The sequence below is a fragment of the Geotrypetes seraphini genome, chromosome 1 (genome assembly GCF_902459505.1).
Source record: "Geotrypetes seraphini chromosome 1, aGeoSer1.1, whole genome shotgun sequence".
Lineage (NCBI taxonomy): Eukaryota > Metazoa > Chordata > Amphibia > Gymnophiona > Dermophiidae > Geotrypetes > Geotrypetes seraphini.
In genome coordinates, this window is record NC_047084.1 from 158,496,144 (window position 1) to 158,510,698 (window position 14,555).

Consider the following 14,555-nt stretch of genomic DNA (forward strand, 5'->3'; position numbering starts at 1 on the left):
AGAAGAAGGGAACTGTGTATGGCCTGGACTCACACCTAGAGAGAAGTTCAGCAATAACCAGATACCATGAGATTTTTGAGGGCTTTGAAGAGAATTCTTCCCACCACCTCATAGCCGTCCATCATCCCTTTTTTTGTGCTCCTAGATAACACCCTTGGAACAGGGGTCTACCTGGGGGGTCTCTATACTGAGATCTATGAGAATATTAATGCTATTGGTTGTTAAAAATCTTTTTTCAACAAAATTAATAGATACACACATGCAACTAAAGCTTTCAAAAATTGTTTTGGGATAAAATATCAGGCGAATAGCTCGCTTAACTTTTTTTTTTTTTTTTTTTTTTACTGTTTTCACTCAGCTTCCTGCTTTATATTTGAATAGCACCAAACAGAATGGGGTTTATCGTCTATACATCTCTCTAATGGAAAAATGAAAGGTAGCACAATTTGCTCTTCTTATTGATCTAAGTTTCAGAAGCATATTTTGTATTTTTATGGCAAATTATGAATGCTTATGGGTACAAGAGAAGTAGCTAGGAACTGAGGTCTTGATCATTTCCACCACTGCTCACAACTGTCTCCAATATGTGCACACATACTGTTCAGTATAACCCATATAAATTTTCATTAGGATGAAGTCTAAATTGACAGCATTAAATTCATTTCACTTGACAGAGTGTGATTTGAACATCATTCTCTAGAGGAAATGGATTAACATGCCTTACTGCCTGACCAAACCCGTGATTATAATGTAAACTACTGATGCTAAACTACTAGAAAAGAAATACTCCGATTGAAGGTAAAACAAGCAGCAGGATAATATTACAGGCCTGCATATTTTTGCTTCGTTAAAACATACTGTATACAACATCATATTCTTAAATGTCCTTAAAATTTTCAAATCTTAAATTAAAAAAAAAAAATAATACTGCTTTGCATAGCATGCTCAGTTGTTTTGGAGATTAAGACATTAAAAGCCATATTACATATTTACCATGTTCTTTGTCATGTTCTTCTATCCCTATCAGATAATCCTTTCAATTATTCATTTTCATGTCATTAAAACGCCTCATTGTATAAAAATAAGGTAGACTGAGTATCTGATTTAAATAAGCATGCAAAATAATCATGTTTTGAGCCTCACTTCCTGCCCCAGTACTGTACAATCTGTTACTATTATACACTGTCCTATATATCATCTGTTCTTGGTGTTGGGCTGCTTCTGGAAGACAGACAGCTGCAACACTACATCCCTGTTTAACCTGAGGACCATCTGACTTCAATTGTAGCACACAGCTTGATGCGGTTCTGGTTATGAGAAGTCAAAGTACTGCTCTATAATAATCTGAAAAAAGCAGAAACCTGCCAACGCAGGGCTCAAAAAAACGGGGGCCTGGGCTGTCTGCCTGTCTGACGGGTTGCAGGAAATATGATTAATGAGCAAGGAATAATGATATCAGGAACCCGATTAGTACCACAAAAAGGTCACAGATGAAAGTAGCATGCATTTCATGAGCTGCAATCATTGAATACAATCTGTAACTGAAAGTACGAAACCAAAAAGCCAGGAAAAACGTAATAGCATGTAAAAGGTTACTCAGAGACATTCCAGTTTAGGCCACATCAATTTATACAGCAGCAAGCTTTTGCATGTTTTTATCGAATATCACATCTATTTTTAACGTGGTTACTTTCTAGCGAACCATTCAATTTTAACTTTTAATTGCACAGGCAAGAGTAAAACATTTTAAAAATGACTATTTCTGCATTTAGGGGTTTGTTTGTTTTTTGTCATGGTCACTCAGACCTTGACCTGCTCCACCCATATGATATTCACTAGCCCTGATGTATAGCACTATTTTGGCAGTCACCCTTGTTACAACAGATTTACTTTAATGACTTCCTAGAAAAGGGGGCAGTGATTTAAGAGAGGAAAACTGTTTAGTATATTCTGCATATAAAAGCAGAAGTTTCAAAAGGGCTCATCTGTAGCACCCTCAAAGTGGCACCAGCTGATTCATCTCCCATGGCTCTTTACCCACCTGGGCTCCTCAAGTACAAATTCTAAGCAGGGATATTTCTGCCAGAATACCTAAGTGGGAGAGGGACCCTTTAGTGTCAAAGTAAAAGGAGATAAGCATATCCACCTACCCATAACAGTAGCCATACTAAGTCAGACAAGGTCCATCCAGCCCAGTATAGGGAGAGGTATGGTCAGTAGGAAAAAGGAGGTATCGATGCCCCTGTATAAGACTTTGGTGAGACCTCATTTAGAATATTGTGTACAATTCTGGAGGCCGCACCTTCAAAAAGATATAAAAGGGATGGAATTGGTCCAGAGGAAGGCTACTATAATGGTGTGTGGTCTTCATGATAAGGCGTATGGGGACAGACTTAAATATCTCAATCTGTATACTTTGGAGGAAAGGCGGGAGATGGGAAATATGTTAAAGATGTTTTAAATACCTACCGTATTTTTCCGCATCATAAGATGCACCCTAGATTTAGAGGAGGAAAAACCAAGAAAAAAATATTCTGAACCAAATTGTGCCTCTGAACCCAGCCCCCTAGAAAAATAGACAAACATACTGCAGCAGACAGATTTTGATCACTAAATTGAAATCCTGCCTTTGTTGTCTGGTGATTTCTGGTTGCACTAGATAGTTCTTTCTTTCTTTCCTTCCTTACTTCCTCAAGCCCTACAATTGTCTCTTTATATTCCCTCCCTCCCTCCTTCCTTCCTATGTCCCGAGTTCTTGCCCCCTCCCCCTTACTGCCTTCCAGCCTTTGTCCTTCCTCCCTCCCACACTGAAGCTTGCTTGCCTTCCTCCTGCCACGCCGATTGCTCCTCCCTGGTCTGCTGCTTGCCCACTGCTGCCACAAATCCACAAAGCCTGCCTTCCACCTTGCCATGCCGATTCTTCCTCCCTGGTCCGCCAATAGGCACTGCCACAGCTGCAGAACACCCCTCCGAGCTCCACCACCCCTTTCTCCCCTGGAACCAGACTTTTTAGCAGGTGCCATAAGGAGCACAAAAAAACCCTTCACCAAACACTGGTAAACCCCAATCTACCAACACCCCACTACCCCAAATAACCAGAGGCTCACCTCCCAGGCCATGCCCCACCAGTGCCACTAGCACACCCACACCAAGCTCCACACACACACACAGAGCCCCACTGAACTTGCCACAGGAACGGGTTGTCAAGATCCTCAAGGCCACACCGCAGGAACTGGAGCACTGCTGACATCCCAGGAGCTCAAAAATCCCGCGAGATCCCTCAAAAGAAGTCCAAACAGCCAGCTCCTAAGACCAAAATGAGGCTCCTGAACTCCTTGACCGCATCGTACCCAATGCGCACACCCGATGCCAACGCCGCTGCTGACACGGCAAATCGGCTGACTCCTGCTGCCGCAACTCTAAAAAGAGAAGGGCCGGCAGTGTGCAATCGGGCCTAGTCAGAGATAAGGTCCGGGACAGCATTGGCTGGCCTGGATCTTCTCTCCGATGTCAGAATTCACGTCGGAGCAAGACTTGTGGGCCCAATTGCACGTCGCCAACCCTTCTCTTCCTTTCCTGTGGTGGCGAGCGGGTAAGAGGGCAGCGCACAGCACCAGCAGTAGCGGGGAGCGGGGGGTGACAAGCAGCAGCAGAACACCAGGGGGGCCCACCAGCAGCAGCAGAATGCCGAGGGGTGGACAAAGTGCGTCTTATGGAGCGAAAAATACAGTACATAATGTAAATGCGCATGAGTTGAGTCTCTTTCATTTGAAAGGAAGCTCTGGAATGAGAGGGCATAGGATGAAGTTAAAAGGTGATAGGCTCCAGAGTAATCTAAGGAAATGCTTTTTTACAGAAAGGGTGGTAGATGTATGGAACAGTCTCCCAGAAGACTGTGGAGACAGAGACTGTGCCTGAATTCAAAAGGGCTTGGGATAGGCATGTAGGATCTCTCATTGAGAAAAAGAGATAATGGTTACTGCGGATGGGCAAACTAGATGGGCCATTTGGCCTTTATCTGCCATCATGTTTCTATGGTGTTATATGATTGAATTTCTTCACACCACATATTAGATGTGCCGCAGCATTTTGGATCATCTGTAAGGCCTTACTTTGTGCTGATGCTATCCCCAAATAAATGGCATTGCAATAATCTAACTTCACAATGATTATTGTCTGCACCACTATCCAAAAGTCAAACATTTTTATGCATTACCCCCATTGTATGGAAATTTATTTCATGCATATTTATTGTGGGCATCCCGGAAACAAGACTGGCTAAGTCAGTGCCTTTCAAACTGTGTGCCCCAAAGAGAGGGATATATCCTGGACGCATTGACAAGTACAATCCTAAATTAAGGTATAGAGGAGGTAACCTGTATATTCTGCAAAGAATGACAAATATGACCTTTAAATTCTTGAAAGATATTAACATAAAAACAAATCTTTTTCAGAGAAATGGAAAATGGTAAAACTAGAGAACATGAATTGAGGTTGCAGGGTTGTGACTTAGGATTAATGTCAAGAAATTTTATTTCATAGGTGGTGGTCAATGTCTGGTATGTCCTCCCAAGGGAGATGATAAGACACAAAAAGTGACATAATTCTGTATGCAATTCTGGTCGCTGCATCTCAAAAAAAAAGATATAATGAAATTAGAAAAGGCACAGAGAAAGACAACAAAAATGACAAAGGGGATAAGATGACTTCATTTTTAAAAAAAAATTTAAGTATTTATATGCCACTAATAGCCTAAGTGGTTACATTCAGGTACTCAATCATTTTTCTCTATCTGTCCCGGTGACAGTAAGAGTCCTGAACCTGGTAGAAAAGCTAGGGCTGCCTCAGGAGACAGGCTGGGCAAAGATGAGTTTAAACCCCAGAGGAAACACAGGTTTATTCCTTTAAGAACACAGCTTAGACCTGGAGCTCAGGCATTCCCTCCTCCACCTATAAACAGAAGGTGGTCAGAGCAGATGGAACTCCCTGACTTTAGTATAAGCTTGACTACACAGCTTCTAGGTGTGATAGGTGTAAAACCAGGACAGGAGAGGAGGAGACCCAGGGGTTGCAAAAGTACCTTCCCACAACAAGAGCAGCTAACTCTTCCTGTAGTCCAGCCCAGGACTTCTGAGTCACTCTTAAATATCTCACCTGACAGTGAACTAGCCTTATTAATCAGGCTGTTATGTGGAGAGAGAGAAGGAATAACACAGAAATAGAGCCTTGGTAACTGAATAGTCTGCTGAAACTAGAGAAGAATTTATTGAAGATGTGGGTGAGCCAAACTTACAAATATGCTACAAGCTTATTTGAGGAGTGAGCCTTTTTCTTTTCTTGGAGAGGGGAATTTTCTGGCTGCTCCTTGCTTATGGAATCTGGGGAGAGAGTTCCTGAATTTGCCTGGAGAAATAAAGACAGGAATTCCCCCAGGGGAGGAAGAAGTTGGAGAAGTGGGTCTCTTGCCCAGAGGCTAGAGAGAAATTAAGCCAACCAGGATAAATAGTACATTACATTAGTGTCTTCTATTCCACCAATACCTTTCGGTTCTAGGCAGATACTCAGTGAAATTACAAGATAGATAATTAGAAGAAGCATTAGGGTCTGGGGAGATATTGAGAAGGTTAGTTTGACTTGATAAATTTCCTGAATAACTTGGTTTTTAATTCTCTCCTGAAGGTTTTGTAGTTGGACGTTCTGATCAGCAGGTTGGAGATGTGTTGGTCTAGTTTCGCTGCTTGGGTGGCTAGTAGAACTGTTTGTGTTTTTTTTTTTGTCAGCACAGAGCAATGCTGGAGTTTGGGGGGCTGAGACAAGAGTATCTAGTCCTGAAGAAACCGAGTATGTGAATTTGTACACTGATAATTAGTCTGTTTGGAGCCTGAAGGGACAGGGGAGATTAAAATCCAAAATTTATAAATTGGATTTGAAAGGGTAGCAGACTGACAGAGGAAATTTGACTCACTTGTACTGTTCTCATCAGGCTCCAAATCCAGGGTTCAGGCAAGGAGATTTAGTGGGGAGAGACCACTGAATAACTTACCTGACCTTTGAGATTTATCCTTGTGGACACTGTTGAAGAATATAAATGTTGGAGACATTTAATGTTGACTAAAAGCTTGGAAATTGTCACTACCCTTTTTCTCCTGGAGTTATTTCAGTACAAAATGTAAGCCGAATTATGCTTTCTCAGCCAGAGCCACTGGGCAGTGAGACACTTCCTTATGAGGAAAGGTTAAAGTGGCTAGGGCTCTTCAACTCTGAGAAGAGACGGCTCAGGGGAGATATGATAGAGTTCTATAAAATACCGAGTGGCGTGGAACGGGTAGATGTGAATCACTTGTTTACTTTTTCCAAAATTACTAGGACTAGGGGACATGCAATGAAGCTACTAAATTGTAGAATTAAAACAAAACCAGGAGAAAATATTTCTTCACAACATATAATTAAACTCTGGAATTCACTGCCAGAACATGTGGTGAAAGCAGTTAGCTTAGCAGGGTTTACAAAAAGTTTGGATAATTTCCTAAAAGTCCATAAGCCATATTAAGATGGACTTGGGAAAATTCACTACTGATTCGTAGGATAAACAGCATAAAATATGTTTTACTCTTTGAGATCTTGCCAGGTATTTGTCATCTGGGTTGGCCACTGTTGGAAAGAGGATACTGGGCTTGATGGACCTTCAGTCTGTCCCAGTATGGCAAGTGTTATATTCTTATGTAAATGTTCAATAAACAGTCTCTCTCTTTAAAATATTATTTTGGGGGAAAGAAAGTTGTTCTTGTGACTAATAAATGACTAATTAAATAAAACACAGTAAGACTTGGATCTTTCTAAAAATGGAATTACAATACATTAAGATCAGGAAGGGTTAATAAAAACAAGCTAAAAAAAAATACTTTAAAAAGTTGCTATAAATCCCTTATACCAATTTTAGAGGATTTTACATGGCTAATTTGACGGACTACCGATCATATACGTATATGCTTCAGAAAATTAACATTTCACTAAATGTGGGTAAGTTATAAACAAGACCACCACCCAATGAATATAAACAATAATATGGTTTGAAAACCATCTTAGAATCTCACTGTTATTATGTCCTTTATCAAAAGGGCATTAGTTTTCATCAGCAAGCATTCATGAGAAATTTAAGAAACTGTGGAATAAAAACTTAAACTCTGTAATAAACTATTACAAATATACCCCTGTACTAACACAGACAATAAGACAAACTGCTTCACCCAGAAAGGGGTTAAATAATGAGCCAGTTCACAAAAGATATTGAAAATAGGTCCCTGACAGGCACAACAGATGATTACCAGCTTACCAGTCTGTTAATGCGAACAAATTCTTCTGGGGTTTTGGCCCATGGTGGAAGTTCCACATCAGACACTATTGTTCCATCATCCATCACTCCTAGATTGTAATTATTGAAGTTGACAAACATTTCAGGGAGATAATAAAATTCAGGGATCAGCTCCTGAAAACAAATAAAAAACAACCTCATGTTATAAGCTCTGATATTATACAGCATATACAAACATGAAAAGAAGTAATGATCTAACCTCTTAATTTGTTGTAACATTTCCTATTCTGAACATCTTAAATGGGGAATATTCAAGGATCTTCTTCAGTAAGCATTTAAATCTCTGATTGTGCTGTCCACTAATAAAACCAAGATGAATGAAAAGCCCCAGGATGCAATGCCCATGAGAGCAAAGTCATGTTGGGTTTGGAAAAGTGAGTAATTAAGTCGAAAATAGAAATCCAACTGAAGAAGCCATTGCACTTCGAAATGCACCAGCATAGTAAATGCTTCAGAAACCGGTTGCTCTACAACTTGGATTGCATATACACATGACTTCCAAACAATAGGGCACTTCATGCAATATGGAAAATGAATGCATAGTTCAGGGAAAATTAATGCATACTTCAGGGACCATTGCACAGGTGATGGGCCTGGAGGGCCGCCGCAGGAGCGGACTGACCCAGCGGAGGCAAATTCTTATGTTCTTAAATCTATGATGACAGGTCATGTCAATGACTACATAATGCAGGCTAAATAGGAAAGGCCATTGAGACAGGTCATATCCTCCATTTGGCAGGCAATTCATTCTTTTCTAAGACTATTACTATAATTCCCTGCTAAATAAATTTAAGGCTGGCTGAACTTAATATCCAACAGGAGGCACCCAATATCTTAGTCATACTGTGGTGTGTACTATCACAGATACTTATATGTACGTCCAAACTGTAGATCGTATTGTTCTACAACTTCACCGCGGTATTTTTGTCATGATTAATAATTCCAAAAGAAATAGAGCTTGATGGGCTGTTTATAGGTAACTGTACAATATAGGAAGGCAGATTATATGTAAAGATAACTAGATCTAACAGGTAACAAGAAGGTAGAAGAGTATACGTCTATGGCTAGGAACCTAAGTACCTAGCTGCCAAGAAGGGGTTGCGTACTTGGAGCTGCCCCCTCCATTCATCTATAGTAGATTTATAATTTATGTCAGCTACTGAAAGAATTTATGGCATCTATGTAGTCATTAAGAAGCTCTAGCTGTCAAATGAGCCTTGGAAACGTTCCAGTACTATTTACTGGGTCGCCACTTGGTCAAGTTCCAGACTCTCCTTCAGTGGATAGCATGCCACAAGGACTCCAATGCTTGTATCATAGACACATAATAGCAGATAAAGGCCAAATGGCCCATCTAGTCTGTCCATCTAGTCTACCCATCCACAGTAACCATTATCTCTTTCCTGCAGATCTTTGATTTTGAGGTGCAACATCGGGTGGGCCAAGAGAATGCGAATGCTGACTTTTTGTCTCGGGTGGTGGACCCTGACTTGGCAGACGCTCAACCTGGTATGGTTGAGTTGGGGGGGGGGAGGGTATGTGAGGGAGGCTACAAGATGCTATCACTCCCCCTGCTGGATACTCCTCACTTTGTAAGAGCTACCTTAATATAGGTAGCTCTTCCTTAAGGGTAAGTGACATGGGAAGGAGGAATCAGGGAGACAGGCATCAGGAAGTATAAAAGGGCAAGGCCACAGCTAGGTCAGGGAGACCCAGGGGGGAGGAGGAGGAAGATGTGATTCCCATATGCACCTTGACTACAATCCTTAGATCCTCAGCTTGGCAGAGGTAATCCAATCTTCCTTTTGTTGCTAACAGCTTTGAGTTTGCTCTGAGGTCTGGCTGGGGCCAGACCCTGTTGCCTGACTGAGGAAAACTGTTGAAAGACTGTGTTTGGGGCATGGCAGTCAAAAGCCATGGTCCATGTTTTGGGTCCTGTCATATAGGCCTCTCTCGGAACTTTCTGAACAAGAAGAAACAGGGTGCAGGATTTTCTTTTCCTTTGTGTTAATAAAAAATAGTTTCCTTTACCTTTTGTGCTCATGTCTGACTGTTTGCATACTGGCCCAGACCCAACCCCCCCCCTCACACAGTTACAGAAAGGCAGTTCTGCTGGCTGTTTTATGAAGTGACCCTAGGTAGTTTTGCCAGAGGCCCAGTAGATCAAGTTTGAAATCCAGTCTTGCCATGGTTCACTGGCTTAGTGTCCTCCAAGATACTGCCTCGGGTACATCTTTGGCAGAACAGCTCTGAGGCAGCTGAGAGCAATGAGAAGGTCATCTGATTGAGGACAAGGTCAGGCTGAAGTATCTAGGGCAAAGACAGCTAAGATCAAGCAGGAATTGAACTATTGTCACCTCCATCACTGTGAAAAACACTGGAAGGCTTTGAATTGCAGAATCCTTTGTTTATAGTCACCTTAATTAACTAAGAAGGAAAAAATGAGCTTGTCTACAAAATGCCTGACAAGCACCTGATAACCAGTTTCTAACCCCTTGTTAATTGTAGAAATGCAGAGTGGAAGGAGGAGGAGAAGTTGTTACAGGATTAAAGACTCTTTGTTTTAACCACTGTGATACATCACAGAAATATCACAATTTCTTTTTTTCGTTTTAACATTTATATAAGACCCTTACCCAGGGTGCTTAACAGCAGATTACATGCAGATAAAAGCAGCCCCTAAAGACTTTCAATCCAAATGAGCAATTGATGGGCCAATCATAGGTGTCGGAATGGGGAGGGGGGCCACAGGAGCCATGGCCTCCCCAAAACTTGCCCAGCATTAGGGGGAGCTGCCCTTTCTCCTGCAGTAGACTACAAGCGACTTTGCCCATGCTCCAGAGCTCTAACGTTATGATTTCAGGCTTCCCAACCCTTCTCCGACAAAACCGGAAGTTACGCCATGAGGGGGGAGGGAGGAGAAGTGAAGCCAAAATTTATTGCGCCAATGATTCAGGACACACTTCTTCCCCACAATATAGCCCTTGCGGAGAAGTAGACCATCGCCCGCAGAGAGCCTTCCCAGATGTGCTTGAGCCAAAAAAATAATCCCTTCAACCTGCGAGGGGAGTTTATAGCCCACCAAGTTCTGCAGATAGCAACAGACCTCCAGCCAAAAGGTAGCAATAGCTGCACATGACCAAAGACCATGTGCCAAGGAGTTATCAACCTGGTGACATTTCAGACAAATAGGGGTAGGGGCACACCCAAAATGAAAGGCCTGTTTCTGTGAGATATAACTCCTATGAAGGACTCAAAACTGGCATTCCTGAAGCTCAGCGCTCTGCACCACCCTAGGGATCTGCTGCACCAGAGGAACCAAAGATGCCACCCGAGGGCGGCATCCCAAATCTCCAGCCCATAAAAAGAGGAGCTGGTAATATTCCCTAGGCGGCTGCAGAGCCACCAGATGGCGATGGTATTGGGAGACAGAGAGTCAGTCCCAATAAGCATCAAAAAAGAAGTCCTGTAAAGTGACAAAAAGGGTCTGAATCAGGGTCTCCTTAGACAAAGAAACAACATAATGGGCAAGTTGTTGATATGCAAAATGATCCATAACGCTTAGGGACCAGGACGCCTGGAGAGTCAGGAAAGGGGAAAGACCATCATCCGCCATAAGGAAATGCCCTAAATTACAGAGCCCCTTTCTCGCCCAGCGTTTAAAAACAACATTGTCCTGTCCTGGACTAAAAGCCTCATTACCCACTATAGGCAGCAGAACCGAGCTAGAATATGAGTGACCCCAAAAATGCGAAAGACACCGCCAGGCCCTACGAAATGGTTCAACCAAACAGCTACGGGCCCCAGGGCCCAACTGCGCCTTCCCATCCCAATGCAAAAGAAAAAGGCAGAGCCCAAGGGAAGAAATAATCCGCCTCCAACGCTACGTCAGTATACTGAGAAACAGTGAAAAGCCAGTCTCGTAAATGGCGAACCAAGCAAGCAGCCAAATTATAGAGGTGAACCGATGGAAGCCCCAAACCTCCCATAGCCCAAGAGCCCTAAAGAAAAGTACTATTCATCTTGCCTTTCTTGCCCCTCCAACAAAAGGATAATAGCAATCGCTGGAGACACACCAGATCCTTTTTCAGGAGAAACAGAGGAAGCGTTTGCAACAGATATAACCACTTAGGAAAAATGATCATCCTAAATAGATGAACACGACTCATCAATGAGAAAGGAAGATTCATCCAGCGGTGCAAGAGTACTCTGGTCTCATCGAACAGACGATCTACATTCAGACGGTTCAGAGCCTTAACATCCATAGTCAACTGAATACCAACATAGCGAAAAGAACGATCAGCCCAACGTAAAGAAAATCTGGATCCTCACCCCAACTCCAAAGAGTCTGCAAAAAACTAGAGCCTCCGACTTTTGATAGTTCAAACTGAAACCTGAGAAATCCCCATATTCCCAGAAGCTCTCTAAAAGGACTGGCAAGGAGACCCGAGGATCCGTCAAATACACTAGTAAGTCATCTGCAAAAGCGGCCATGTTAAAAGAATGAGTCCCCACCGCCATCCCCGCGATCTCTGGGTTGGCCTGAATGTCCCGGATAAAAGGATCCAAAGTCAGGACGAATAGCAAAGGTGAAAGGGGCAATCCTGGTAATTGCCCCTGTAAATCGGGAACAGGTCCGACAGAACATCATTAGCCCACACCCGGGGGCTGGCATAAAGAGTTTGCACAGCTCGAATAAACCAAGGTCCCGGGCCGTAAGCTCGCAAGACCGCAAATAAAAAGCCCCAATCCACCTGGTCAAAGGCCTTTTCAGCGTCAAAGCTGATCACCAGGGAAGGAAGTTTATCCTGCACCGCCCGTTCCAAAGCCGCCAAAATGCATCTCACATTCTTTGCAATAGCTCAACCTTTCATAAAACCAACCTGCTGGTCCAATATTAGGCTTGGGAATTCCATGGCCAAACGATTGACCAGAACTTTCGCAAAAAGCTTGGCCTCAAAATTCAACAACAAAATAGGTCTATACGATGCAGGCTGGATCGGATCTTTCCCTGGCTTCAACAAGACTATGATTTGAGCAATATTCAAATGTCGAGGGAGCGTCCCCGATTCATCTGCCGCATTAAACACAGATGCCAGCAAGGGCACAATTTCCACCTGCAAGACCTTATAAAACTCACTCCGCATGCCATCAGGGCCAGGGGACTTCCCCAAGGCACTGGACTGGATCGCCCACTCTATCTCCTCAGATATGAATGCGGCCTCCAGCTTTTCCCTAGAGGGATCCAAAAGAGTTGGGAGGTCCTGACCATAGATATAACTCCCCATCCAGGAAAGGTGTCGAAGGGGCTGAGTACAGCCGTGCAAAAAATTCCTGAAGGACCTGGTTAATATCCCAATCAGCATGCACCACCTCAGATCCCTTCGCCATTAGAGTGGCAATATGGGTGCTACCCCGCTGACGCTGAACCAATTTCACTAATAACTTACTACTCTTGTTAGCAAAATGGTAAAGGTGACATTTATAATGCTCCATAGACCATTGGGCTTGTTGATGTAAAAGGTAATTAAGCGAACATTGAGCCTCCAAACACCACGCCTGATCAGAAAGAGCATGGGAAAGACCATAGCACTGACGCAAACAGGAGATCAAACGCTCCAAACGAAGCATCTCCCGCTGATACGCTTTACGTTGGAAACTAACATAAGAAATAATCTCACCCCAAAGAACAGAGTTAGCCATTACCCAAGCCAACAACGGAGTGTCAAAATGAACTGCATTAGTCTCCCAGAAAACACGCCACTGGGCCACAAGATGTTCATAAGATGTTCACAAGATGCTATTTTAGAGTCACCCAGTTTGCCTCTGTCCTGGGTTTTGCGAGTCGATTTTAAAGACATGCCCGCAGCACTTTGCCCTCAAATTTACCCACTACACACAGAGGAAGGTAAGTTAGCTGTAAGCCCCAATCGCAGCTCTCAGCAATGAAAAAAAGGGGGGGTTATTGAGAAGGGCAGCAGGACAGACATAAGCTAGCATCCTCTCTGCTGCATGGCGTCACGTGATCTTTTATATTCTTATTTTTAAAGGAGGCCTGACTGGTCCTACTGGACACCCTTAGCCCCAAAAGGGGATAGAATGGGCAGACACACAAAAAACAAACAAACCTAGGGAACCTAAAATTATACATTTTAAGAACCTATATGACAAACAGGATTTTAGATCAATTTTTACCACAGTAGAAACAGCTCTAGTCTATTCACCTCCACTGAAAAACTAATACTAAAGGGGTCCTGTGGGACAGTGAAGTTATGCACAGCAGTGTTTCTTAAAATCTTCTAGAAATATGTATGAAGGTTATGCTGGATGACATCACCCATCTGTGAGGACTTCCTATCCTGTTTGTCCTATGAGAAATTATTTTTGTGTTGGTTTTTTTTTGTAAATCTTTACTAATTTTAAAATATAAATAGTGCAATACAATGAATTTAAACATAAACAAATCAAGAAATGCATTTAAATATGCAAATAATTAAAAAACACTCATTTTCTCCCTCCTCAACTAATAAAAGTAGATATACATTTATAATTTCCATACAATAAAAATAGGAATAACAAACAATAATACATTTTCCACCACCCTTCCTCCCACCCTGGATGTGTAAGGAGGTCAGATAAAAAGAAAAGGTACATGACATCTATTATGACTCAATAAATGATGCCAATGGGCCCACATCATGTTAAATACTTTACTATAACCTAACATTTCTGCATTCATTCTTTCATATTTATAACAAGAACACAAGTTTGCCCACCAGAAAGTATAATTAAGTCGATCATAACATTTCCAATTTCGTGTTATCATTTGAATGGCTACTCCCGTCATTATTAAGAAAAATCGGCTTTTATAACGATCCAAAGAAGGTTTAACATGTAATAAAGTACCACAAATTATAGCTTCATAAGTCAGTTGTATCGATGACCCAAGTACAACATTAATTTGTCCCCATATCGACTTCCAAAAATTAAGTATCAATGGACAATAATACAACAAATGATCCAAAGTCCCTATATCAATATGACAGTGCCAGCATCTATTAGATTTAGAACTGTCTAACTTTTGCAAACCAACTGGGGTCCAAAAAATCCTATGCAACAAGAAAAACCAAGTTTGTCTCATAGATACTGACACTGTACATTTCAACCTCCAAGTCCAAATTCG

The 14,555-nt window shown here is 42.2% G+C and overlaps 1 protein-coding gene across 7 annotated transcripts in view; it reads right to left on the reverse strand.

The window, feature by feature from the left end:
• Positions 1-14,555, reverse strand: part of LRBA (LPS responsive beige-like anchor protein) — a 1,301,884-nt gene that overhangs the window by 268,670 nt on the left and 1,018,659 nt on the right. For all 7 annotated transcript variants that reach the window (XM_033940548.1, XM_033940584.1, XM_033940558.1 and 4 more), the window contains exon 47: positions 7,334-7,486. In XM_033940548.1, coding sequence (XP_033796439.1) covers positions 7,334-7,486 — 153 coding nt within the window. The remainder of the gene's footprint in view (positions 1-7,333; positions 7,487-14,555) is intronic.